Source organism: Manis javanica, chromosome 4, assembly GCF_040802235.1.
Source record: "Manis javanica isolate MJ-LG chromosome 4, MJ_LKY, whole genome shotgun sequence".
Classification (NCBI taxonomy): domain Eukaryota; kingdom Metazoa; phylum Chordata; class Mammalia; order Pholidota; family Manidae; genus Manis; species Manis javanica.
In genome coordinates this window covers 106255501-106283039 of record NC_133159.1, presented here as the reverse complement: position 1 = coordinate 106283039, position 27539 = coordinate 106255501, and the positions used below count along the sequence as shown (strand labels likewise).

General features: G+C 43.2%; 3 protein-coding genes across 8 annotated transcripts in view; 2 read left to right on the top strand and 1 right to left on the bottom strand.

Moving 5' to 3' along the window:
* Window positions 1–41: 41 nt before the first annotated feature.
* Window positions 42–14361, bottom strand: POLR3GL (RNA polymerase III subunit GL). Of its 5 annotated transcripts, none has more exons than XM_037021747.2 (11): window positions 14250–14361; window positions 13658–13869; window positions 10575–10722; window positions 5398–5437; window positions 3152–3318; window positions 2689–2818; window positions 1760–1828; window positions 1369–1425; window positions 1059–1132; window positions 834–947; window positions 42–544 (listed from the first exon to the last, which is right to left on the bottom strand). In XM_037021747.2, exons 2-11 carry the CDS (start codon window positions 13714–13716, stop codon window positions 458–460), a joined length of 945 nt encoding a protein of 314 aa, XP_036877642.1. In that variant the 5' UTR covers window positions 13717–13869; window positions 14250–14361; the 3' UTR covers window positions 42–457. The 5 variants fall into 5 exon arrangements, with proteins under 5 accessions (XP_036877642.1, XP_036877640.1, XP_036877650.1 ...); XM_037021745.2 differs by lacking the exon at window positions 14250–14361 and adding an exon at window positions 13962–14100; XM_037021755.2 differs by lacking the exons at window positions 5398–5437; window positions 10575–10722; window positions 14250–14361 and adding an exon at window positions 13962–14100.
* On the top strand, window positions 13715–14962 carry ANKRD34A (ankyrin repeat domain 34A). The gene has a single exon (XM_017665730.2). The coding sequence runs from the start codon at window positions 13715–13717 to the stop codon at window positions 14960–14962; it is 1248 nt and encodes a 415-aa protein (XP_017521219.2).
* Window positions 14963–17331: 2369 nt separating this feature from the next.
* LIX1L (limb and CNS expressed 1 like) overlaps window positions 17332–27539 on the top strand; it is a 28698-nt gene continuing 18490 nt past the window's right edge. Inside the window, exons 1-2 of one of the 2 annotated variants that reach the window (XM_037021736.2) lie at window positions 17332–17730; window positions 25046–25209. In XM_037021736.2, coding sequence (XP_036877631.1) covers window positions 17439–17730; window positions 25046–25209 — 456 coding nt within the window. In that variant the 5' untranslated portion in view covers window positions 17332–17438. The remainder of the gene's footprint in view (window positions 17731–25045; window positions 25210–27539) is intronic. The other variant, XM_017665743.3, reaches the window with a different exon arrangement.

Below are 27539 nucleotides of genomic sequence, written 5' to 3'. Positions count from 1 at the left end.
ATCCCCTTCATTCCTCCATTTCTCTCCCACCAGGCCTCACCTTGGATACAGAGACAGATAAAAACATTTTATTTAAAAATATAAAACTGGCCTCACCCTTCCTAACTGCTCCTACCCCAGTTATCTCCACAAAGAACTATAATAAATGGGCAGGGACATGTGTACAGCTGTTCCAGCTCGAACAACTCCAGTTCTTCTTCTGACCCTTCCTCCCTTTTATACAATTAAGATAGCAGTTCTTTGCCCTTTTCCCAACATATCGGAGTTGATACAGGGTAGAGAAAAGGGAAGGGTAGAAAAGCTTATCATCTTCCATTACTGTCTCCGAGGACCAAACAGGTTAGCTGGCCTCTGAGCAAATGATTTGCTTGTCCACAAAACCAAAGAATAGGGACAGTTACTCTGTATCCTAAATCAAGAAAGACCTGAAGGTCTGGGTATTGTTTAGGGTCATTCCTCAATATATAGCCTCATCCATATTGTCATCACTGTCACCCCCAAAGTCCTCTCCATTGTCAAAATATGACATGATGTAGTCAGTTTCCTGAAATAGAGAAAAGAAAAAAACAAAGTTAGGCATGCTTTCAGCATTCTCCTTCGTCCCTATGTATCAGGCCCCTTCCCTCCCAATCCAAGGTTTAGAAGCCCCTTCCAGCTGTAATTCATTCTTGAGAGGGGCCCAGGACAAAGTGGGGGGCACTATCCTTTGGAGACACTATCTCCTTTGGCCCTCCAACCCTCTGAAGCGCATACTCCTGGTGCACAGAGTCAAGATGCCCAGAGCTCATGAGAGGAAGAGAGGAGGGCTGAGGGTGGAAGGAGGTCCTCCTCACCTCTTCATGTTCTTCTTCATCATACTCTTCCTCTTCTTCCTCTCCCTTCTCTTCTTCTTCTTCTTTCTCCTCATCTTCCTCTGAACTCACTTCTTCCTCCTTCTTTTCCAGGGTCTTATGTGAAGATGAATAGCTCACAGAAGGGAAAAATGGAGGCACACATAGGCCAAAGGGGAGGGAATGGATCTGGGACTGCGGTGGTCTCTGTGCATATATCCTCCTTACCTCTAGTTTCTGTATTGTTTCTTCCTTATCTTCTGTGGTCTTAGGAGGCCTTTTGGGGAGCAAAATGGTGGTCCCTGGATACGAGATAAGGTGCACCATCAGAGAGCAAACTTCGTTGTTAACTTTCTACCCACCCTCCTGCAGAGACCATGTCACTGTGCCGCCCTCATGTGGCCACCGTGACATCCAGCAACAATACTGGATGGAATGGATAGGAATTCGGAGGGGATGGGGGGGCCTCCACCAGCAGCCTTGACCCTCCAGCTGATGAAGGACATCTCTCTTCTCTCTCCTTCTTCCAGATACTCACGCTCCTTTTGTAGCTTCCGCACTCGGATCTTTAGCTCCCGGGGTAAACGTCGCCAATCTGGGAATAGTGGGAACATAAAAGTCAGTAAGACCCTGCTTGGAGCCTCCTATAACTGATGACCGATTTCAAAGGAAAGGTAAGGGTTGTGGTAAGGGTCATGAAGAAAGGAGTTGGGTAAAAGTTACTTGGAAAAAAACTGTGGCCCAGATGTCTCCTGAGCAGTGGGGCTATTTAACAGGTTTTCAGGTAGAGTCTAAGAGTGTTTGAGAGCACATCTAAGGCTCCAGAATAGGAGAAGGGACAGAGGAGGGTGGATTAGGTGGTGGCTTGTGGCTTGAGATTTCTCAAATATTTGAAAGAAGGGCAGTCAATGAAAGGGTCCATCACTTACCAGGGTTCCAGTCGATGGCACTGTCAATCGGCCCTGACATTTGATATTTGTCTGAGTAACGCTCTACATCTGAGGGGTTAGAGGTCAAGGGTCAAAGTTATATCTTTTCAGAGCTCTAGAACAGGGTTGTTCCTGAGGGTCCAGCCCTCTCAATACTCAGAAATTGTCTATTCCCTCACCCCAAACTCATGGAGTGCAGGGTGTCAGCTTAATTGAGGACCTTCCACACTCTTCTAACCTGTACCTTTGCCACCCAAAACTACAATGTTTTTGTTACCTCCCTTAACCCAAAGGCATGGCTATATTGAGATGTACAGTGGAAAGTACAGTAGAGAGCAAAAAAACAGGGTCTCTTTCTTCCCTTTACCCCTTGCTAATGGTGCTCACTTAGGCAAGTCTTAATTTCTCTGAGCTTCAGCTTCTAAGGCTTCCACGAAAGCACTGTATGTCAATATACTGAAATTCCATCCTTTCATATCAGTGGGTAAATATCCACTATCCCAAGCTTCCCAAGTGTACCCCCTTCTCCATCCTTCCTGATCTCACAATCCACTAACCACAGGGGTAATAGTTCATTTAGCAGGGCTTTTCAGAGACCCAGCATAAGCCTGCCCTCTGAGGTTGGTGTCTATAATATCCAAATTGTCAAAAATTTTAATAGGTCTCCCCACTTATACCTGTGAAATGGGCATCTTAGTACTTGACCTCCTACTGTCCCAAGACTGTTGTGAATGTCAAAAATAACCCCCAAAAAACAAAAACCATGGATACTATAATGTATTTCAAATGCATGGGTAATTATTATGATTTCCCCAGCTAGACAGTGAGCTTCCTGTGCCTCTCCTGGCCTCTCTAGCCCCCAGTGGTGCTGAGTACAGAGTGCTACTCATGAAAGGCACTCAGAATATGATGCTAACATCCCAACTGACCTCTCTTGGGGATAGCTGGCCGAATGAAGTAGGGGAGCTGTCTCATGGCCCCTCGTAGCTCCTGCTTCAGTGCCAGGACATATTCCCCTTCCTCTCCTGAGGGCAGAGGCACTGGGTGGAACTCCAAGGGCTAAGGAGGCATGGGCAGTGGTTAGTTCAGGGAGAAAATGCTGGAGTACAAATATGGGAGGGCCTTCCCCCAGTTCAATTCAGTGGCTCCCATTGGAGCCAAGAGCCAAAAGAAAATTGGTGGATCACCAATAACTTTAAAAGTCAGGGAGCTGGGAGTACGAGAGGTAAGGGCACACACTTCCTTGCCTGGAAAACATCCCATTTGAGTTGGGAGTATAGAGGCAGAGGGGCAAGACGAAGATGGTTTTATGATGGCCTAGGAGAAATCCAGGATCATATACAGTCAGACAGAGGCACACAGGAGTCTTGGGAAGGGAGGGCAGACACTTACAGGGAAGAGTGGAGAAGGCTGCAGGGTGGGTGGAGGAAGAGTATCCCCCTTCCCAATGCCCACAGCCTCCATGTTGAAGGTCAACTGGCCCCGGCCACGACCCCGGCCCCCACCCCAGCTGGCCATGGTGGAGGGGGCCTGGGTATTCAGAGATCCAAGGGAAAAACCTGATAAAGATAAAAACAAAGAGCAAAGGTACAGTAGAATGGATGGGAGGGCAGGTAAGTACAAGACACTCAATCTCTTCTACTTGGGACCTGAAAAGTCAGCGTAATTCAACAAATTTTGACTGAGAAGTCATAGTGTCAGGCAGGGTATTTCTGGAATTATAAATATGGATGAGATATGGTCCCAGCAGAACAGATAACTGCAATTAATTGAAACTGTAGCACAAAGGGGAAAGTGATTAGATCTGTGGATAAAACTTCCCTACATCCCTAAGTTAATTTTGATGTTTATCACCATCAGTATATCTACATATGACCTTTGAATTCTTTTTCTCACTGGCTTTCCAAACACATCCAGGCCCCAATTCAATCCAGTGCAATACATTTCAGCAAAATATTTATTAAACATCTACCATAAAAAAGGTAGTGTGCCAAGCATTGTGGAGGCACAGAGATAAGTCAGCAGTCTCACTGCCAGTGGCAGGGTAGGGTGGAGAGAATCATTACAGTCAAATTGATCTTTTTAAACACCACTTGGAAGCAGAGAATTTTAAAAGTGGAAGGACCCATAGAAACTAGTCCAAACCCACTAAATGCAGGACTCCACTAAGTTGTTAGTCATTCAACTTCTGGCAGCATTTTCCTAAAGAGAGGGTGTCCATTCTTCCCCAAGACAGCCAATTCATCAACTCTGATGAATCAGAAGTTCCTCCTGCTAATGACCTCTTGTCGTCAGTCTGGAGGGGCCAGTCAGAGGCAGACAGGATGGGAGATGAAGTCACCAAATGAAAATGAAAGTTGAAAGAACTGACACCCCAGTAGCAAGGAGTACATCTTGGTTTCTAATAACATTTTCCAATTAAAGGAATCAGGGCTTCTTGGAGAAATGGCTGATTCTAGGACTGGGGCTGGAAATATACAAGATGAGCCTAAAGAACCTTGTAGTGCCAGAAAGCAAGGAAGTACTCAAAACAAACACACACACACATTGAGGGGGTATGTCATAGGGGCATAAAAGTCAACTAAAGGAGCTCCCAATGACTGAAACTGGAACAATTTTGGCAATAAAAAAGTAGTATTGGATTATAACTCCCAAGTAGAAAATAAATATCCATGAATTCATACTGATATAAATAAATTACTGAATAAATTAATACATGGGGAAAAAAGACAAATCTCTCATACTGAATCCCAAATAAATTATGTATTCGACCCTAAAGAACAGGCACTCTTAGAGAATTTTGTCCAATACAATTTTGGAAAGGAGGGAAGTAATTTTAAAGTGGAGATACTGGACAAACACTGCTTCACTCAGATGACCAAGATCAACATCAACAATATTAAATTATGGGTGGGGAGGGTGAGGGGCATAAAGGGGCACAAAAGTTCTCAATCATAATATAAGTTGATCACAGGGACAGTAGTACAGCATGAAGAATAAAGTCATTCTGTATCATTGTTCCATCTTGACAGATAGTAACTGCACTAGTAGGGGTGAGGATTTAATAATATGGGTAACTGTTGAACCACTGTGTTGTATACTTGAAACCAATATACGATTGTGTATCAACAACAATGATACTTCAATTAAAAAAAATCAGCATCAGGAAAAAATTTTTTAAATTATTTTCTTAGTATGTACCCTTAATATCATGTGATAAAACTAAACTGGGCCTTTATCTCTGTGATCCTCTTCCCATAAACCTACAACCCCAGTCTAAACAGTAGAAAAACATCAGACAAATTCCAACAGAGGAGATTCCTATAATATACCTGGCCAATACTCTTTGAAACTGTCAAGGTCATCAAAAACAAGGAAGGTCCATATTTTCATTGTAAAAGGGAGAGCTGCCCTAGTGGCAGCATTCTTAAAAATAAAGAAAACCTTTCCGTTTGTTTTCTGATTATAGCAGTAATATGCATGTATTCTGGAAAAGTTGGAAACACAGAAGGTGTAAGAAAGGTATAAAGAAATACCTATTTTTTCATAACTGCAATGTAGTGATGATCATTAATATTTTAAATGTATCCTTTTGATTTCATTTCTGCATATACATACATATACACACATGCACATACACATAACAGAGCCGTGACATCCAGTATCCCGGATGGGATCCTGAAACAGAAAAAGAACATGAAGTAAAACTGAGGAAATGTGAATCAAATATGGACCTTAAATAATTATAATGTATCAATATTGATTCATTATTTGCAACAAATATACCATACTAAGATATGATGTTGACAACAGGGAAAACTGTGTGCCCAGACATATGGAAACTTCCGGTACAATCTGCTCAGTTTTTCTGTAAATCTAAAACTGTTTTTAAAAACTAATAAAAAACAAACTTGAGAAGCAATTCAAATTTAATTTTCTCAGATCTTCCTTATTTTTTATGACCTTGACAATTTAAAGAGTACCAGTCAAATACATTACAGAATGCTCCTCTGTTGGGATTTGATGTTTTCACCTGATTAGATTGGGGTTATAGGTTTGGGGAAGAAGGATCACAGAAGTAAAGTGACATTTTTATCATTATATTAAGCGTACACACTAACAATCTGTTAGCTAGGGAGCAATAAGAGACAACACAATATATGATTAAGATCTCTTAAATTAGTAGCTCAAAATATAATTGTTAACACAACTCAGAGAAGGGAGAAAGCTAGGAGGAACTGGCATGCTGAGGGGAGGCTTTATGAATCACAAAGTCTCAAGTTTGGAAGAGCCCTTAGAAACCATGTTTTCATTCATTCATTCAACAAATATTTATTGAGCATCTATTATATGCTAGACACAATGCTAGACAATGGGGATCATAGTGAATCTTCTTCTCTAGAAGAAGACATACATTCTTCCTTTGTTAAACCATATTTAGCAAATTGCTATCCAGCTTCTATTTAAACATCTTTAGTAAGAGAACTCCTTACCTCACTTTACAGATAATTCCATTTTTGGATATTTGTTCTTCAATCAATATCCAACAAGTACTCTCAACAAGAAGTATATGGCTCAACAACATGCATTCCACAATAAATTAGTTGGTAAGAAAAACATTTAAGAATATGTATAAGGTAATCTGCTCAAACATACACACACATAAATAAAAACATGTTCTTGAAGGATATACACCAAAAATTAATGTTGGTTAGTGTGAGGTGATGCGATTGGTTTTTTTGTTTTGTTTTGGTTTTGTGTATTTTTTCTGTATTGTTGAGGTACTGCTTTTATAATAAGAGAAAAATATCAATTAAAAATTTTAAATATAGTAACTGAATAGTAGATGCAATTAAGAATATGTAGTAGGAAGGGAGGGTAGAAAAATGTCTGTCTGAGGAATTTGTAAAGTTTTAAGTCCAACAAAAAAATGTGAGGAAAATGGCTCTTAGTTAATAGACTAAACTGTGATGCAACTGAAAGGACATATTAAAGGAGAGAGGATGTCTCATGGACACTTGAGAAGAAGTAAGAATTTGTCACCATGTCTTTAGGCCCTTACAAAGGGAAAGGACACTCTAACCAGCTGGCTTAGGTATCTTTCCACTTGAGAGAGACAGTTCTAGCAGTGGAGAAGGGAGCTGTTTTGAGGAGTCAAGGAAAGACTGTGTGCTTTGAGGTTGGACAAATTTAACTCCATTTCCATATACTAACCAATGACCCCCAAAGTAAAAAGAAGACAAAATTTTATTTAATTAAGGTAATAAACTGGTGGTTAGGAATGGTAAACCATTCCTCACTACCCGACTCAGTTCAGAAATCTACAATGAGCCTCTTCTACTTAAGATTGTGATGGAGTCTAAATTCTTGAAGATATTTAAGGTCTCCCATAATCTGGACCCAGACTGTTCCTCCTTAACACCAACCTTCCCATGTCCACTCCTGTACTCTGCTTCTCCCAAAACAACATCTCATATACACTGTACTTATTCTCAATCATGCATAACTGTGTATTGTGGTAAAAGTTACTAAGAAGAAGGTTTCAACAAAACATACAAAAAATGTTTTATCAAATTTAAGAAAGGCAGTACATGTAATGGTTGAGAACATGAATTTGAACCCCAGTTCTGTTATTTCCTAGCTACACAAACTCCAGCAGTTTATTTAGTATTTCTAAGCCTGTTTACTCATCTGTGAAATGGGAATAATAATAAAAGCATCTTAATTCATTCAACAACTATTTACTGAGTGCTTACCATGTGCCAGGCACTGTTCCAAGTGCTAAGGATACAGCACTGAGCAAAATGGACAAAAAACTGCTGCATCCATGGAGTTTAAATGGAGCTTACCTTCTGGTGGTGTTATCAGTATACATATATTCCAAGCCATGAGACTGGGTGAGGTCCCTAAAGGAATGAATGTGAATGGAGAGAAAAAAAGATCCAGGGACTGAGGCCTTCCTGGAGCACTCTAGTTTGCTACATTTTAATAATGAAAACAAGGAGACATCGCTCTTATTGTATTAGAACTCATGAAAATCCAAATGAAAAAAAAAATAATCCCACACAAATAATAGTGCAAAGGACATGAAAGGCAATTGAAAAAGAATGCCCAGAAAGAATATTAAGAATGGTTTTCACTTTTTATCTATCAAGTTGACAAAGTTTTAAAAAAGTAATCAGATTCTCATAATTTTGTTTGAGATGGTCACTCTCATACTCACTGGAACGACTATTAAACACAATCTTTTGGGGGTGCAATTTGACCACTTGAATCCAACAGCCTTTATTTATTTATTTATTTATTTATTTATATTTTGGTATGTACAATTAATTACATGAGAAACATTACAGTTACTAGACTCCCCCTGTTATCAAGTCCCCACCACATACCCCATTACAGTCACTGTCCATCAGCATAGTAAGATGCTATAGAATCACTACTTGTCTTCTCTGAAACAGCCTTTTTTTAAAAATTAAGGTATCATTGATATAAACTCTTATGAAGGTTTCACAAGAAAAACTATGTGGTTATTACATTCACCCTTATTATCAAGTCCCCCCCCAATTCCCCATTGTAGTCACTGTCCATCAGTGTAGTAAGATGCCACAGAGTCCCTACTTATCTTCTCTGAGCTATACTATCTTCTCCATGACCCCACACACACCGTGTGCACCAATCATGATACCCCACAATCCCCTTCTCCCTCTCTCCCCACCTGCCCTCCCCTACCTCTCCTCTTTCGTAACCACTAGTCCCTTGGAGTTTGTGAGTCTGCTACTATTTTGTTCCTTCAGTTTTGCAGTCAAACAGCCTTTTAAATGTTCATGTCCTTAATCCAGTAATCCTACTTTAAAAATCTATCCTAAAGAAATCATCTGATACATAGTCACAATATAAGTGCAAGAATTTTCATCAAGGAACAATCTAAGGTATCAAAAATTGTGAAATAAACTAATGTTTCAACAAAAAAAAATGGTTTAAAAAAATCAAATATCTATTTTAGACTATTATATAGACATAAAAATGACTTCAAATAGTATTTGAAGGCTGAAAATGTTCACAGTATAATGTCAAGTGGGGGTACATATGATATAAAATTGTATTTGTTGTATAGACCAATTTGTATATGCATACATATTGTGTATATATACATATGCACACACACATACAGGCACACACACAGTCAAGCCCTGAACAATGCAGGGTATAGGGACACTCACACCTCCCCTACAATGGAGTGGAAAATCCAGGAATAACCTTTGACTCCCCAAAAACTTAACTACTAATAGCCCACATTGACTGGAAGCCATAGCAATAACATAAACAGTCAATTAACACATATTTTGTATGTTATACACTGTATTCTTACAATAAAACCGGGAAAAAAATTATTTTCAAATTGTCACAAATCTCCAAATAATTTTCCAATAAATTTATTGAAAAAAACCCCACATACAGGTGGGCCCACACAGTTCAAACCTGAGTTGTTCAAGAGTCAACCATACACACACACACACACACACACACACACACACGTATATATATCTATACATGGAGAAAAGAAATAGAAAGGATAGATTTAATAAAATAATGATTATGGTTATCACTACATAATGGTCATGAAATACTAGGCATTTTTATTTATAATTTTATGTGTTTCCAATTTTTCTAGAATCTATATTACTTGTATAATAAAAAACAAAAGGGGTGGTTTTCTTTATTCTTAAGAATGCTACCACTAGGAAGCTCTCTTTTACAATGGAAATGTGGGATAAATTTCATTGTGCTATATATTTGTTTAGTGTATTTGTTGGATATTGATTGAAGAACAAATAGCCCAAAATAGAATAACCTGCAAAGTGAGATAAGGAATTCTCTTATTAAAGATGTTTAAATAGAAGCTGGATAACAATTTACTAAATATGGTTTAACAGAGGAAGGATGCATGTCTTCTTCTGGAGAAGATTCACTATGATCCCCATTGTCTAGTATTGTGTCTAGCATATAATAAATGCTCAATAAATATTGAATGAATGAAAACATGGTTTCTGAGGGCTCTTCCAAACTTGAGACTTTGTGATTCATAAAGCCTCCCCTCATCATGCCAGTTCCTCCTAGCTTTCTCCTTTCTCTGAGCTGTGGGAACAATTATATTACGAACCACTAATTTAATAACTCTTAATTATAACTATTGCATTTTATTTTGTCTATTATTAATTGTTCCCTAAGTCTATTAGTTTAAATTCTCCCTCCCCAATCAATTCCATTCAATTAACCTTTATTGTGTACTATGTATTAAGCATTAGACCTGCCCTACAAAATCTTATATTCTAAGAATAGAAACATTAAAGAGAGAGCGCGCACTAAGTGCTCTAATACAGGTATGCATAAAATGCTATCGTCAGGCTGGGGCAGAATAAATCCTGCAAAAAAGGTATTCCAGGAAAGCCATTGGTAAGAAATATTTCACCTTAGTCTTGATAGATAACAGGAGTTTGCCAGTCTCATAGGGGAATAATATTAACAGATTCGGGGGGAGCTGATGCCATAGCAAAATTTAGAGGTACAAGAGAGAGTCTTGCCTACTTTCTACTTTAATACCTTTCTCCTGTGCAAGAAAGAAAACTATGGGTCTCTGGCATACAATCGATAGAGCAATGGAAGCCCAGAGGAGAAAGGGTAGGGAACCAGGAAGGGCTGGATCCAAAAGGCTGTCGGGAAGCCTGTCTATCTATCTAACAACTTAGCCTGATTAACTAGTTCAGGAAGTGTGGGACCGAACAAGGTCAGAGCCTCCAGGTCGGAGCCTTACCTGCTGCTCCTCCCCCACGCGGAGCCAACTTGAAATTTGCTCTTCCTCCTCTAGCTGGTGGCGTTCTAGGTCCGCCTCCCAGAGCTTCCCATTGGTGAATTCTCCTGGCCAATCTAGGAGCCAAGGAGGGAGGCCCGCCCACTTGAGGCTGCAGAGGAGAAAGAGCGAAGGAGTCCTCCCGAGCCGAGTTGCAGAGCCAGTGACGGAGAGAGATGGGCCGGCAGAATCAACCAGGGTCGATTATTTCCTACCTCATCTCAGACTATCCAGAGTTATCAGAGGGAACATGACGCTCAGATCTCACCGAGGGGCTCTTTTGAGGGAACTCCCGCAGAGAAATGAACCCCTATGACCTGCTGGTTAGGGATCAGCCTTTCTGTGACTCACTTCATAGGTTAGCCTCGCCTTCATTATCAAAGCTTGCCTCAAATCCTACACTGCTTCCCTCCAGCACCACCAATGAATACTCTAATTTTTTCTCCTCCTGTTGGCTTGCTGCCATCTCTGTGAGAAATACGAAGAGGTTTTGCGGAAGGAAACTCAGATAACAAGAGTTGGGGAGGCAGAGCAATAGCCCAGTGTTTGGGGCATTTTCCACTGTCTTCCAGCTCCTAGCCCTTGGTGGTTGTGGTGGTGGTGGGACACCATGGGAAGGAGAGTCCTACTTTCACCAAAAAACAATAACACAATAAAGAGTTCAGAGTGGAGATAGAATCTAGGAGTTAATCATGAAGAATATCCCAGATGTCAGAGACAATGGTTCTGAGAGTGAAGCCTGTGAACTTGGAAGGCTGTAAGTTGTAGCAAGTGCCCAGTCTTTGGGATAGGACATAAACAGAACTCTGAGGCTTTGGAGAACTTGCTAAACTTGTTTCAGTTTCTTCATCTATAACAAAAAGCTAATTCCTACCTTATTGTGAGGACTGGAGATAATGTATGTAAAGTACTCGGCACATATTTGGTGTCCAATTAATGGTAGCTAGTAAAAAATGAGTAGCGTCCCTGCAAATATCTCTCTCCCTCCTTCTCCAAGAACACTATTTCTAGCATTTTGTGTCTGGTGGCCGGCAGCCTCTGCATTATCTGACGTGAGCTTTCCAAATCCTTAGGATTTTTTTCCTTGTCCCCCACTTCCCCTGATGCCTTCCAGCTGGACACAAACTTATTCCTAAAATATGCAGATGGAAGCTATGGTAACCATGGAGACAGGGCCCGTGGCAAAACGAGGCAGAGACAGTAGAGCGACCAATTTCAACAGAAACAGAGAGAGAAGACGAGCCATTTGGCAAGCAAGATGGAAAAATAGTGAGTCTAAGCAAGACTGAGAGTAAAGAGAAGCAATGAAAAAGGGTGTGTTACAAGGGTCGCTCTTCGCATGGCCCCTTTTCTATATCCCTACCCCTATCCCAAGAATATGGCGAGGAGGCATCTGGAAATGCCCCTTGCTGTATCTAAAAATGACCCCAGATATCCACTCTCTTCATACTTATCTAAGAGGTCTGTACAGGGGAGCTGAGTTCCAAGTTTATCTATGCTATGTGTTCCATTTTGGGGGAGGTGGAGTGAGGAAGTACTGCTGTGTCGGACTCCAGCTCTCCCTGACATTTAGACTCGGAGAAAGCAGCCAGATCTCTTGCCTCTGTCTACACATTATGGACTCCAGCTGTGGATCCCAATCGCCATTCTCCACCCCTCTGCACAGTGTGCCACGTGCCCTGTGCGGTAGGTCAGGTCTGGCGCACAAGGCTTGCATAAACACACCAAGAGCAGAGAATGGGAATCTGCTGAAGCTCAACGAAAACTGGGATGGTCCCAGTCGCGGTGGTGGAGGAGTCTCCTAAGGAAGTCTTAGGTTTCGGAGGCTGAGGGGAGGTCGGCTAAGCGTGGTAAATCAGGATTGGAGCCTCTAGGTTTTGAGCGTTTCTTTCTGCACGGGTGGGGGAACGGTTTGGTGCCCGACGCCCCCACCCGCTGAGACTAGGCTATAAATAGCAAGGCAGAGCTCCGCCCCCCCCCCCCCAGCTTCCCTCCTCCCGAGCCGGCGCCGTGCCCGGGGCGCACCGGGAGGAGGGACCAGGACCCGGTGCCCGGGCGCAGATATTGACACCAAGGGAATCCGGGTGCCCCCCCGTCCGCCGCCATGGGGACCCCGGGGAACCCGGCTCCGCCACCCCGGCTGCCCCGCGGCCCTGGCCTCAGTCTTGGCCGGGCGGAGATCCTGCGGACATTCAGGTATCTATTTGGGCACACAGCCTGGGAGGGGAAAGAGCAAGGAGTGATAGGGAACATAGCAGGGGCAAAAGAAACCCCCAATTCCACCCCACAACCCGTTTTAGGTCCCAAACACAAGCTGCTTCCCTCCCCCCATTCAATTTATGGGGCTGTGGCAACCTAAAAGATGTTAGGATTAGGAATATGTGTGTGAATGTATGAGTGCATGTGTGTGGGTGGGTGGCGTTCAGCCCTACACAGAAAGGGGGATTCCAAGAGCGGATAAGAAAAGGGTGATGCTGGAAAGGTCTGATAAACCTTGGGGGTGGGGATGGGGTGCGAATATCCACGCGCATGCACGTAGGCATTTGCACGCGCGCTCGTCCTTCAATGCGGGTGCATCCTTCCCACCTCAGGCATGCATGCGCTAGGAGGAAGGGGCGGCTCAGAGGCACGAGTTAGAAGAAGGGCTGTGTGCAGTGCGGTGGAGATGGCCATCCCACGCCAGATCTTTCTACCGGTGCCTCAGTTTCCCTGCCTGAATCCGTCAATAAGATCTCTTTCTGGCAGGGATTGACTTCGTCACTGAGTCCTCAGGCCTCTGCCAGCCACCATCCCCACACCCCTAGCCATCCTCGGCAAGTCCCAGTCTCAGCTCCACCGGTGCTCTCGCCCCCGCCGCAACTATGCTGCACACCGAGGGCCACGCTCTTCTCCGGGCCGTGGGTCAGGGTAAGCTACGCTTGGCCCGTTTGCTTCTCGAGGGGGGCGCCTACGTGAATGAGGGTGATGCCCAGGGGGAGACTGCGCTAATGGCAGCCTGTCGAGCCCGCTATGACGACCCTCAGAACAAGGCTCGCATGGTACGCTACCTTCTGGAGCAAGGCGCGGACCCCAACATCGCAGACCGCCTAGGGCGCACCGCTCTCATGCACGCCTGCGCCGGGGGTGGGGGCGCCGCCGTGGCCTCGCTGCTCCTTGCCCACGGTGCAGACCCCTCAGTCCGAGATCACGCGGGCGCCTCGGCGCTTGTACACGCCCTGGACCGCGGGGACCGCGAGACCCTTGCCACGCTGCTGGACGCCTGTAAGGCCAAGGGCACGGAGGTCATCATCATCACCACTGATACCTCGCCCTCGGGAACCAAGAAGACCCGGCAGTATCTCAATTCCCCACCGTCCCCAGGGGTGGAGGATCCCGCTCCCACTTCTTCTAGCCCAGGGGTCTGCACGTCGCCTTCGGAAATCCAACTGCAGACTGCAGGAATAGGAGGACGAGGGTTGTTATCCCCTCGCGCCCAGGAAGAAGAAGAGAAGCGGGACGTATTTGAATTCCCTCTTCCTAAGCCCCCTGATGATCCCTCCCCTCCTGAGCCGCTCCCCAAACCACCCCGTCACCCTCCAAAACCACTCAAAAGGCTCAACTCTGAGCCCTGGGGCCTAGTGGCCCCTCCTCAACCGGTACCGCCCGCGGAAGGGAGGCCGGGGATCGAGCGTCTGGCTGTGGAATTCAACGGCCTGACCCTGACCGGTCGACCCCGTCTTTCCAGACGTCACAGCACTGAAGGCCCAGAGGACCCGCCCCCGTGGGCGGAGAAAGTGACGGGTGGGGGTCCTCTCTCTCGCCGAAACACAGCGCCGGAAGCTCAGGACGCTTGTCCTCCTTCCGGGCTGAGGCAGAAACTGAGCCGTATTGAGCCAGTGGAGCTAGACAGCCCCGGGAATATTTGCCCTGACTCCCCGGAGTGCAGCCGCCTGTCCTCGGAGCGCCGTCGGTACAGCGCCTCCCCGCTGACCCTCCCTCCAGCCGGTTCGGCTCCCTCCCCGCGCCAGTCTCAGGAGAGTCTCCCTGGGGCTGTGTCTCCGCTGAGTGGACGGAGGCGTAGTCCGGGACTGCTGGAGCGTAGGGGCTCCGGGACGTTGCTCCTGGACCACATCGCGCAAACGCGGCCTGGTTTCCTGCCCCCTCTTAACGTCAGCCCCCACCTTCCCATCCCCGACATTCGTCCTCAGCCAGGATGTCGGGCGCCTTCGTTGCCCGCTCCTCCCCAAGTCGGGGCGCCAGGCTCTCCTAGGACCAAGCGCAAGTTGGTGAGGCGCCACTCCATGCAGACTGAGCAAATCCGCTTGCTAGGGGGCTTCCAGAGTTTAGGCGGGCCAGGGGAGCCAGGGCGCTGAGAGGAGTGAAAGGAGTCAAGGAGGGTGGGGATGAGGAACTTGACGGGACAGGTGGGAGAATCAGCTCACATACACACCACAGACACTGGGTGACTTGCATATGTTCATGGACACTGCGCATGCACACATGGGTAAACGTGTCCACAAGCACAGTACTTTTACTTGCACGGAAGGTTAAGTGTCTATTTACGGGGCATATAGACACATGCATTCATGTCCTAGTCACTTCGTATGCATAGGGGAGTTACTCGTGTACCCACAGGCAAGGCACACACAGGACCACTTGTGCTAGGGCCCCAAGTGGGTCCCAAACTCATTCGCATTTGTCCAGAAGCAGTAGGTAGCCCTTACTTAGGGATAGTCTCCAATCTCTTTGGGCTTTTGCAGAAGCAATCCCTTGCTTCCCATGTATGCCCTGCAACACAGCCCGCTTATAATTTTGCACATTCTAACGTCTTTATGAATATCCCACACCCTCCAGGTCTTGCTACTCTCACATGCCTGGCTCCTTGTTCACACAGTGCTACCAGCCCTAACCACTGTTTAGGAAATCTTCTTCACTCTCCTTGGGGGTTTCTTGTAGCAGTCCCCAGCCTCACTTGCTGTTGCCTTTCATGGTCTGGGCTTTACTTCTCAACTTCCTGCTTTTTATTCCCACTCTTATTTCCCCAACCAATACAATGGGTTGTCTAATTTTCCAGGGGATGGGTCATGGGCTCTAAACTGCTCTTCTGTCTGAGCTTATGAACACCCCAACAGGTAGAAGTGGGGAGTAACAATAAATCACTCTTGTCTCCACTTACCAAATAAATGTGTTGAAAGTCTCTGTTTTGTCACTTTTGCCTGGGGATGTGGGGAATGAGTAATGGGGAGGGAGGATCATGCTAATTATAGCCATAATAATCTAGGGAATATTTCCAGGAGCCCAAGTGACCAACTGTGGTTGAAGAAGAAAAGGAAGCGTCCTGTGTCCTGAAGGTTTTACATATTTGGCAGGGTTTCATTTCCCCAATCTCCTCTATGTCCACCTTCAAATACTTTACCTTAAGATTTCTACATAGTCCCTGCCTCCACCATCAGCAGATATATCCCAATAGATTTAACTGTCCTTTTTTTCAAGTTTCCTATTGATCAATCACAGTTTTCCCCCTGGGTGTGTGTGTGTGTGTTTGTGTCTAACTTTCATGTTGCCAGGTGCACTTCATGAATTTCCTTCTATTTCTGACTTCTTGTTCACCCCATTCTTGATTTCTGAGCCACTACAGGGTGGGTAGAGAAATTTGGAAAAAGAGAGAGTAGTAGTTGCTATAACCTCACCTGGGTAAAAAATGGCATGATGGTCAACCAACAAGGCTGTGAAGTGCATGTGTATGCGTGTAAGAGTAATCAGAGGAACCCAGTCTGACAGGTTCTATAAACAAGAGTATCTGTCTTAATCTTCTCTCTGGACTTCAGTTTGCTGATTTTCTGCATATATTCTAAATCTTCCTCATTTGAATGGGAGGTAAGGGAACAGCCCATTCTTTTAATTTTGGTATCATTAATCTACAATTATATGAAGGACATTATGTTTACTAGGCTCCCCCCTTCACCAAGTCCCCCCCACATCCCCGTTCACAGTCACTGAGGGAACAGCCCATTCTACTCTTTCTTGCTCCCTCACCCAATTTAGAATAGATTAAATCAGAAAATTACCCGACAATGTGGTATAATGAAAAGATAAAAATACTGGGAATCAGAAGACCTATGTATGAAATCCTCCACCCCGCTTTGCCATCTACTAGTTATTTAATTTGGGGCAGTTTAGATGTCTGTGTCAGTTTCCTTATCTGTAAAATAATAAAATATAGTTAGTCATTGTGATTACTAAATAAGACAATGCACTAAAGTACACTGCACGTGTCTAATACATAGTAGGCATATGCTCATTAAATGTCGGTTTCTTCCTTTGCTTTGGTTCCACCACCAACTGCATGCGATCTTGGAGAATCTCATAACTTCTCTGCGCCACTTCCTTCCTCATCTACATTTATAAAATGAAGTAGTCATGCAAATGATCTCTAAGAATCCTTTCACTCTGTCTACAATCTTCCCCAGCTTTGATCTAGACCTCCTCCTCCCCACCCCCAAGTCTCGCCCCAGGGATCTGGCCCGCTTTCTAGCACTCCCCACGGGACTCCCAAACACTGGTCCTAGCTAAGCTTTTTCTCCCTCACAGAGGGTAACGCTTTTTCTCTTCTCAATTGGTTGCTCAGAACCTCCGCCCTCCTCAATAATTTGCGTATGGCAGAGCTGGAGCCTGCCAGCTCCCGCCCCTTCTCTGGTGATTGGCATGTCCTACTTGTCCCCGCCCCCGCTTGACTGACAGTTGGGCTCCGGCAACGCCTTCTGTCCCTGAGCTAGCAGGCGACGGTGGCTGGGACCGTTAGCTCGCCAGGCTGGCAGGCATCGGACTGCTACTTCACTGGCGGCCAGGATGGAGACCATGCGAGCGCAGCGGCTGCAGCCTGGAGTGGGCACCAGCGGGAGGGGCACTCTGCGAGCGCTTCGGCCCGGAGTTGCTGGGGCAGCGGCTGCCACCGCCACACCCCCAGTGGGGCCCCCGCCGGCCCTGCCGCCACCCGCACCACCCCCGCCGCCCCTGCTCCTGTCAGGGGCCCCAGGGCTGCCGCTGCCCCCCGGCGCCACCGGCAGCCCCGCGGTGCTTCGGGAGGCTGTGGAGGCCGTAGTGAGGAGCTTCGCCAAGCACACGCAGGGCTATGGCCGAGGTGAGTCTGCGGGGTCTGGCCTCCTGCGGGACAACCTCTGTAAGGGAGCCTTCTCCCACAGTCCTCTGGATCTCTTTTCCTGGCGCAGAGCCCTCACATGCATTTCCTTTTGGGGAGTTTCCTTCTGGGCTACACACACATGAACAGATGCACACGCAGACACACGTTAAGCCTCACCCCTCCCCTTACTGAGTTACTACTATATTCTTCAGGGACCTCTTTTTACGGAAAGAACCTTCTTTTCTTCCCAACGTTTTCTCCTTCAGAAATGCAATTCCTCCTGTAGCTTAATGCCTAAACATCTCGCTGGCTTTGAGAGCCAGTCCCCATTGTGTGGGATTATATCCTTTATCTCAGATCAAGACATTTCTCACTCATACCCTCTCAATCATTCTAATGTGATATCAGCAATTCCTGGGCTCCCCGGGTAATTTACTCCATCTCCTTAACCTTGGCTTTTTAGTTCTTTTCTTATCCTCACTTTGAAATTTCCAATGCAACTTCAGATTTGCTGGGGAATCAAGTAAGTGCCTTTACAAGTCACTTAGAATAATTGTGCTTTTAAATCTGGACCCATACCATTGAGTCCATACCACCTTCCTGTTATTGGGTACCTCACTTTGGTGTCTTTTTTAGTGTGGAGCCTCACAACTGTGGCCTATCTGGCTCTGTTTTCCTAGCCCTTCCCCAGGAACTGAGGATAAATCCCAGCCTTGGCTTTCTCATTGTAAATTCTGTGGAAATGAGCCAGGCAGAAACCCTATTTCCATTAGAAATCTTCATCTTAAAGACACCTAATTTCTAGGGTTTCTGAGAAGGGGTGTGTGGATTTTCTTTGATTTTGTTTAACCAATGCAGAATTTCCTGAGTTTGAGTTTCAGATTTATAGTGCAACATGGAATATGTAGTGAGGGGTATAGGATACAGAATTTATGCCTGGAATTTCTGAGACATCACCTCTCTCTGCTTGGCTAGATCCTGCCTGACCTGAAAGTGACTATCTTTAATTTTGTAGCTTAGCAGTAATACAGAGAAAGGTTGCAGGAGTTGCTCTATAGACAGTAATGACTTTTTCACCCTCCCTGAGAAAGTGTAGTGAAGAGCAAACACAGGCTTTAGAGTCAGACAAGTCTGGATTAAATCCCAGATTAAATCTCTGTCACATGCCAGCTATGTCTCTATGGAAGTGACTTAACCTCACCAAGCTTCAGTTTTCTCAAAGGTTATGATGTGGATTAAAGAAGATATAACACCTGACACTTAATGAGTACTTTAAAAATGATAGTACTATCCCAAATTTATTGCTTCACATTTCCTTGGAAAGAATATGTCTCATTTTTGTCCCACTCTTAAATCCTCACTATACAGACCTAGAGATTCCTATGGAAACAGATTTTTAGATTCATTTTGCTATAAGTGCCTAATGATACATTTACTATCAGTTTCCCTTTTTCTTCAACATTTTGAACTCCTACCATGGGGCAGGCACGCTGCCTGGTGTGGGGAAACAAGTTCATATGATTCTGAATTCATCATGAAGTAATATAGTTGCTTTTCTAGTTTAATTCCTAGATTTAACAGGGTTATGTGCTGGAACTGACATCAGCTGTTGTCCTGCTGCTTCAGATCTCTTTGAGTTGACACCAAGGGAAGGTCTTTGTCCCTAGGTAAACATAGGAGTGAGTAGTCAGGAACAGTCACCCTAAACCTGAATCCTTCCTCTTGGAAACTTACAGGCACTTATTGAAATCATAGAGGTGTATACCCTTTTTTTTGTCCATGGTACCTGGAGAGCCTCTGGTTTGGTGTCTAAACTGAGTGTTCTGTAAAAACTTTTTCATTTCCTTAGAAAGGATGAGGGAGCAAGGGGATTGTACTGACAAAGGGCAATCAGTCAGGCTTCAGACTGCATGAGTCTTTCCTCTAACCTCCCCACCTCCTACCACAGTCCTTCTCATTATTCTTCAGTTTCTCATTTCCAGTTTGGGTGTCCAGCCAGTACTTTTGGAGAGTTTGGCAGATAGTTCAGCTTCAGGCAGGCAGAATGTCTGCTGATTTGGCTTAGAAATCCTTCACCACATGGAATCATTTATTCTGCTTCGATTAACAGGCAAAGCTGCCATTGGCATATACCCACATGCCCTTGTGACTGATGGCATGGTGTTTGGGGGCTGGCACTATTCCCCTGATTATAGTTTACTTTGATCTTTGTCTAGACCTTTCCCAATCTAGCAATGATTTACTGAATCATCTTCAATTCACATCCTTCTTCTTCCTGACTGCTCCAAATTCACCTTTTCCAGTCATGGTCTTTAGATTTTTCACTTTCTCGGCATTTATATAAGAAAATTCTTCTGTTCTTTCACCTGTTTGTCCTTTACCTTCTCCCAACCCCCTTGATCCTCATTCAAGATACACATAGCTCAGCATGCCATAGGATTTTATACAGTGCATAGGATTTGGAATTAGAGAACTTGGCTCTGTCAAATAGTGCCTGTGTGATTTTAGATAGATTGCTTAATTTCTCTAGGCCTCATCTGTCCATTTATTCATTTAACAAATATTTATTGATCACCAGATACAGTGGTGATTAAGACACTCAAGAGACTACCTTCATGGAGCTCATAGTCCACTTTACAGAGCATGTATGAGGATTTAATGGTACAATAAAGCAGGATAGTACAATAGAAATTCAGTTGGTTTTGGAGGCAAACAGTTTCTATATCCTGGTTCTGCACTGTGACCTGTTCCTTAATTTGTTCATTTTTTGTAAAGTGGGTATTATAATACTCATCTTGATAATTTTGTGTGGATTAAATGAGATAATGAATGTAAAGCATGCAGCACATAGTACTCAATGAGTGATTGCTATTACTATGCATTTGAAAATGATTTGAAAATTACATGTGATAGATATTGTTAGCATTACCATTTCTTTTGCCCCCTCTTTTCCATATAATCTCCTTCTTCTAATGCTTGACAGCTGGCAATCCCTAAACTGGCATGACTAACTAAATGACCAAGTCACTTTCTTTGCTCTGTAACTTCTGCATTGCCCTTTTAAAACCGATTTTTTTTAATTATTGCTCCCCCTTTATATCACAATATGGTTGCATGATTGGTGTAGCCTGGCTACAGCACTAGGTTGAACAAATGAATCTTGTATGGTATTTTTTGTTTATTTGTTCCTTTTCACCAGAACCACAGAAAGCTTCTTTGCCTATAAATGATTGTGGAGTTAAAGTGCTTGGTCTGAATATTTCCAATTTTTCAAATGTTGGATTTGACCCTGCATTAATTTCCTATGGATGCTTTAACAAATTATCACAAATTTGGTGGCTTTAAACAAACAGAAATTTATTATGTCATAGTTCTGGAGGCCAGAAGTCCAAAATCAGTATCACTGGGCCCAAATCAAGGTATCAGCAGATCTGTGCTCCTTTCGGAGGGTTTAGGGGAGAATCTGTTCCCTTGCTCTTCCAGCTTCTGGTGACTTGCCAGCACCCCTTGGCTTGTGGCTACATCACTCTAATCTCTGCTTCCATGGTCACACTGCCTTCTCCTCTTCTATGTTTCATCAAATCTTCTTCCCTAAGGACACTTATGATTGCGTTTATGGTCTACCCAATAATTCAAGATTATCTCCCCATCTCAAAATCCTTAACTTGACCACATCTGCAAAGTCTTTGCCACATAAGGTAATATTTACAAATTCCAAGTATTAGGACATTTTGGCAGGGACATTATTCAGCCTACCCTAGTCCTCTCCCAAAGTCACTGTCACTTTGCAATTCTTCCCTTCCAGAGAGTCTATGCACTGTGGGCTATTCACGGGTACCTTCTACAAATTGAAGTAGGAAATGTCAGATGAAATTGTTAAGCAACTTCCTTACCTTCATAGTAATGTGAATAAAGCTGGGCCAGCCTACTCTTGATCCTATCCAATCAAGGAGAAGCTTCTCACTCCCCTCTCAATCGCCTCATCTATTTATTACTTACTTATCCGTGCTCTTCCACCACAAAATTACATTTGTTTTTCTGATATAAAAATTTTACTCTAGTGTCGTGTGGTTTTAATGTTATACTCTGGTGGATATACAATGTACCTCTCATCCCACTTAGACATTCATCTAATATTTTATCTCCTAAGGGAAAAGTCAAAATTATTCTTTTTTATCATTGCACAGGCACTTAAACAGTCCTCCCTATGTTGGTCTTGTCCCTTTCAGCCCAGCATCCATCAGCAACTTCCAAAAAGCAGTTGTAGTTGTCAGATGTCTTAGTTATTGCTACCCTCCCACCTCATTGTTCTTTAATCATCCTTATGTAAACCACTATATCCATAGTTCCCAATGAAAATCTGATAAACACACATATGCACATACACACATAACTTTGCTTAGAGTTTTAGGGAATTGTGAGCCCCCATGCAATTCCACCATGGACTGACCTTAGACTCTGGGTTATGATTACCAAATTGGAAAGAATACTGGCATCACGATATCTATGTTCATGTCCCAACTGTGCCATACCTGTGTGACCACAAGCAAGCCATTTACCCTTCCTTACCCTTAGTTGAACTAGGTGATTTCTAAAGTCCCTTTCAGCCCTAAAAATGAGTGTATGAGTATTTTCAAATGCAAATCACAATTAATTGCTTTTTTTCTGGCCACTTTGCCCAATTTCCCATTATTAGAAAAAAGTTTGTGCTGCTTTTCAAATTCTGGCTGGCGCATGGAGTGCAGAGCAGGTAGGATAACAGTTATTACTGGCTACTAGATTTTGAACATCTCGCTGTCAGGGGACATATGTTACTCATCTTTTCATCCCTAGCCTAGAATAGAGCTGTGAACCTGTTGGATGCTCAAATTTTTGCTTAATGTGTGTATGGCAGCCATGAAAACATGCTGTTCATATCTCCTGCTGCAGGGGCATAACTGACTGACAGCCTTAAGTTGCTGTCCCTTCTGGATCAATCAACACATTTGCACTGAGGCCACATATCCTGCAGGCTTCTCTTAGCCAGTGACTAAGCATACAGGGTATTACTAACTCAGGCACATCTTGGTGAGGTATGGGATTCCACTGTCCTGGCCAAACCTTTCTTGGAACTGCACTGTAGTCTGAGACTCTCATATCCTAACCTCCTTTCCCTCTCTCCTTCCTCAGGTGCCTGACTTTCAACAGGGTCTCAAGGCTCTCCCTTCTCCCACTTCCTCCCCAATAAATCTCCTGCATTTCTATTACATCTTGGTGTCTCCTTCTTGGCAGACCTAAACTAAGACAATATAAAAGAATGTTTCCTTGTTCTAACTAAGGGTGGTCATGTTAGAAGATATTGGAGAATGTGTGTGATAATTTATTATTATGAGACTTTAGTAAAGCCTTCTGAAATGTTTGGAATCCTAAAGTCAAAAGGATCCTTTCCAAAAGCAAACTGATCTCATCCCTCCTTCCATTTAAAGCCTTCCAATATCTTCCCATTGCTCTTAGGTTAAAGCCAATATTCTAATATGACATACAAGGTCCTACTTGGTTTGGTCCCTGCTTCCTTTTTCAACCACATCTTGCATTACACATCCCCTCACTCTTTTCTAGCCACACTAGTACCTTTATTCATCATATTTCCAGCTGCTACAGAGCCTTTGTACATGTTGTTGTTTCTGCTGAGAGCACTATTCTCTTACTTTTTTGCCTAGTGAATTTAAACCCATATCTGAGCTTAAGTATCACCTCATCAGGGTAGCTTTCTTTGACCTTCTTAACTAAGTCAGATACTGCTACATCTCCCATTATCTACTACTCCTTTATAGCATTTTTCACAGCTGTAATTTATGTTTAAGATTATTTGGTTAATATCTTCCTCCCTTTTTAGATTGTGAGCTGTATAAGGAACAGGAACAGTTTTGCTCACTATTGTGACCTAGCATCTAGCACATAGTCTAGCAGAGAGTAGGTACTCAATACTTATTGGTGGAATGACTGAGCCCAAGTGTTGCAGGATTAGAGGAACTGTTCTGCAATACAGAACATTCCTGGGGTTTGATTTTAGCCTATTTACAACTAACAAGTTAGCCGGTTACTATTTCATGGATGCTGGCAGAAATCAAGAGACTTCTGGGTCAGAGACAAAGGACTTTATTACTCAAGGCACAGCAAGTAGCATAAGCATCATGTTTGTTTGCATCAGTTCCCCTTGCCTTCCAAGTCCAAGGTGGAGGCTCAGGGAGCTGATTGCAGAGCAATAGGTTGCATTAGAGGAGAGGAGCACTGAGCTTGGGAAACTTGCCATTTTATAGTAAACAGTAAGCAAGCTTGTTCTTTGTCCCAGAGGGAAACATTACCTCATCTAGCAACATATCTTGCTGCAAACACAATCCTGAGAAATGGCCCAAGAACAGAGCAGTCAAGACCTTGAAATCTTGGATACTCAGCCAGACAGAAAGGAGCACAAAAGACCTGTAAAGGAGTGTTTTCCATTATATAGTTCCTCCAAAAATCATTTTTGCTTAGTGAAAGCCTCAGAAGAGAAGTTTATTCCCTCTCTCTCTCACTCATACACACACACACACACACACACACACACACACATGTATAGTACACACATACTATTCCAGAATGGGAAAGGAATTGCCATGAGTTTACTCAACAGAATAATAGGCTTGAGAATGGCTAACAGGGCCTTATTTCATTGAGTGGCAGTATTGCATAATGGTTAAGAACAGTGACTGGGACCAAGACTTCTTAGGTTTGAATTCAGCTACTTTCTAATTGTTAAATCCTTGGTTAAGTTATTTAACTTCTCTATGCCTCATTTCCCTCATCTGTAAAATGGGGATAATAAAAGTACCTGCCTCATGTGGTTGTGATTAAATGGGTAAAGCACTTAGAGAAATACGTGACATACAGTAAGTGTTCAGTAAATATTAGTATTTATTATTGCCATGGTTATTATTCTTCTAGGCCAGCTGAACAATTGTGGGATAATCTGCTTGCATTCATCAGGCAGTAATGATGAATAGTGATCTGTTGACCTTGGAAACTCTGCCTCCAATATTTAAGTTATTGATTTTCCTTTGTTGTCTAGGACTAATCAAAACGTGAACTGGAGAGATGGGGACGGAGGGCAGGCATATTCTATGCAAATGAGCTTAATCACAATCTAAGTTTACTAATTAAAGTGCTTTTAAATAGTGATAGGTAGGGAGCTAAAGAGGGTACACTGTTAATATAGGTATGGGTTACAGATGCTGTATTGCAGCACAGAATGACTGGGAGGTGTTTTCATTGCTGAACTTAACTACTCTTTTTGTAGTGAATGTGGTGGAAGCACTTCAGGAATTCTGGCAGATGAAGCAGTCCCGTGGGGCTGACTTGAAGAATGGGGCTCTAGTGGTTTATGAAATGGTTCCGTCCAACAGCCCTCCCTATGTCTGCTATGTCACCCTGCCTGGAGGAAGTTGCTTTGGAAGTTTCCAGGTAAGACTTAACAAGGGAGCAGTTGCAAAGATAAATCTTAGCTGCTAGTAATCACTTTGACCATTAAAACTCTGTCTGAAATCATACATTTGTGGACCCAAACCAATTCTAGGTAAATCATTCCTGCAGGCCTCTATCTGAGGTTCATTTGACCACAAAAGAACCTCAACAGCATGCTTTTCTCTCAGCGTGCAAAAACGCAAATCCACCTTAAATTTGAGTAGTTATGCATTTGCTCTTACACAGTTTATCTATCAGCACCTAAAGCATGTTCTGATCTGACTTTCCAACTTCCTGCCATCACTTTTTGAGGACACTGAATAATATTCTCTGCCCCCAATACTTTTTCACAGGCAATTACTAAAGAAAGCAATGTTTGAGTTCTCTAAAAGATCAAAGTGGAGATCTATGGACAGTGGAAACAGTAGTCATCTAAGAGTTAGGAGATCCAAATTCTCATTCCCCTGACTGCCAGTAGGGCAAGTCAAGTAACTTCTCTGGGCCTTAGTTTCTCCATCTATAACGTAAAGGAGCTAGGTCATTTCTAAAGTCTTTCTAGTACTAACATTCTGCAATTACATGAAAGACCTGTAACATATGATGATGAAAAGAATGGTTGCTATTATAAGGGAATGAGAAATTTGACTAGATTGAATATTATCATCAAAGATAGATTTTTACATTGTAGATAGAAAGGTAGCCTTCTGAAATGTCAACTTAAGAGTCTGAGTAGGAATTTAGAGAAGATAATAGACAATTTTCTCTGTTTTCCATATGGTTTGTATAATCCTTAGACAGTTGTAAGCCCTGCTGTGTGCTCCATAGCACCCTGAAATTCCCCTATTATATCACTGATCACAACATATTGTAAATGACTATTTATCTCATCTAGTGGATTATGCTCCATGGAGGCAGAGGTAGCACCTTTCTTCTTTCTTGTTTGGTTTGAAATCCCTATCACCAAGCTCAGCACCCAGCACCGAGTAAGTGCTTAATAAAATCTGTTACATGAATGAGTGCCATTGCAGTTCAGTTCCTGCTTCCAACGGAAACAATCCTAAAGAAGCCTCTTTTCAAATCAGGTAACGAAAGTTTTTCCCTCAGAACTGCAGCCATTTCAGAGAAATAAATATATGCTCAGGATGACTAATGTTTAGGCTTTCTCTTCTAGAGGTTAAGATTTTTCCTTCCATCTCCCACTGTACCGTTACTGAATAAGAATTTGATAATTTTATGGTGATGTTCATAACTGGACAATTAAAGTAATTTGATTTTAGTTATTCTCTGAAAGAGTAGATATATCTATCTCAGCTTCTTTTAGCTTATACCTTTCTTCTCTTTTAAATTTTATTTATTTATTTATTTCCTTATTTTGGTTTCATTAATATACAGTTACACGAGCAACATTGTGGTTACCAGATTCCCGCATTATCAAGTCCCCACCACATACCCCATTACAGTCACTGTCCATCAGCATAGTAAGATGCTATAGAATCACTACTTGTCTTCTCTGTGCTATACTGCCTTCCCCGTACCCCACCCCCCTACATTATGTGTGCTAATCGTGAGGCCCCTTATTCCCTTATCACTCCCTTCCCACCTATCCTCCCCAGTCCCTTTCCCTTTGGTAACTGTTAGTCCATTCTTGGGTTCTATGAGTCTGCTGCTGTTTCATTCCTTCAGTTTTTTTCTTTGTTCATATACCCAACAGATGAGTGAAATCATTTGATACTTGTCTTTTTCTGCCTGGCTTATTTCACTGAGCATAATACCCAATCCATCCATATTGTTGCAAACAGTAGGATTTGTTTTCTTCTTATGGCTGAATAATATTCCATTGTATATATGTACCACATCTTCTTTATCCATTCATCCAATGATGGACACTAAGGTTGCTTACATTTCTTGGCTATTTGTAAATAGTGCTGTGATAAACATAGGGGTACATATGTCATTTTCAAACTGGCTCCTGCTTTCTTAGGGTAAATTCCTAGAAGTGGAATTCCTGGGTCAAATGGTATTTCTATTTTGAGCTTTTTTTTTTTATGTTGGTATCATTAATCTACAATTACATGAAGAACATTCTATTTTGATCTTTTTGAGGAACCTCCATACTGCTTTCCATAATGGTTGAACTAATTTACATTCCCACCAGCAGTGTAGGAGGGTTCCCCTTTCTCAACAACCTCGCCAAGATTTGTTGTTGTTTGTCTTTTGGATGGTGGCAATCATTACTGATGTGAGGTGATACCTCATTGTGGTTTTAATTTACATTTCTCTGATGACTAGCAATGTGGAGCATCTTTTCATGTGTCTGTTGCCCATCTGAA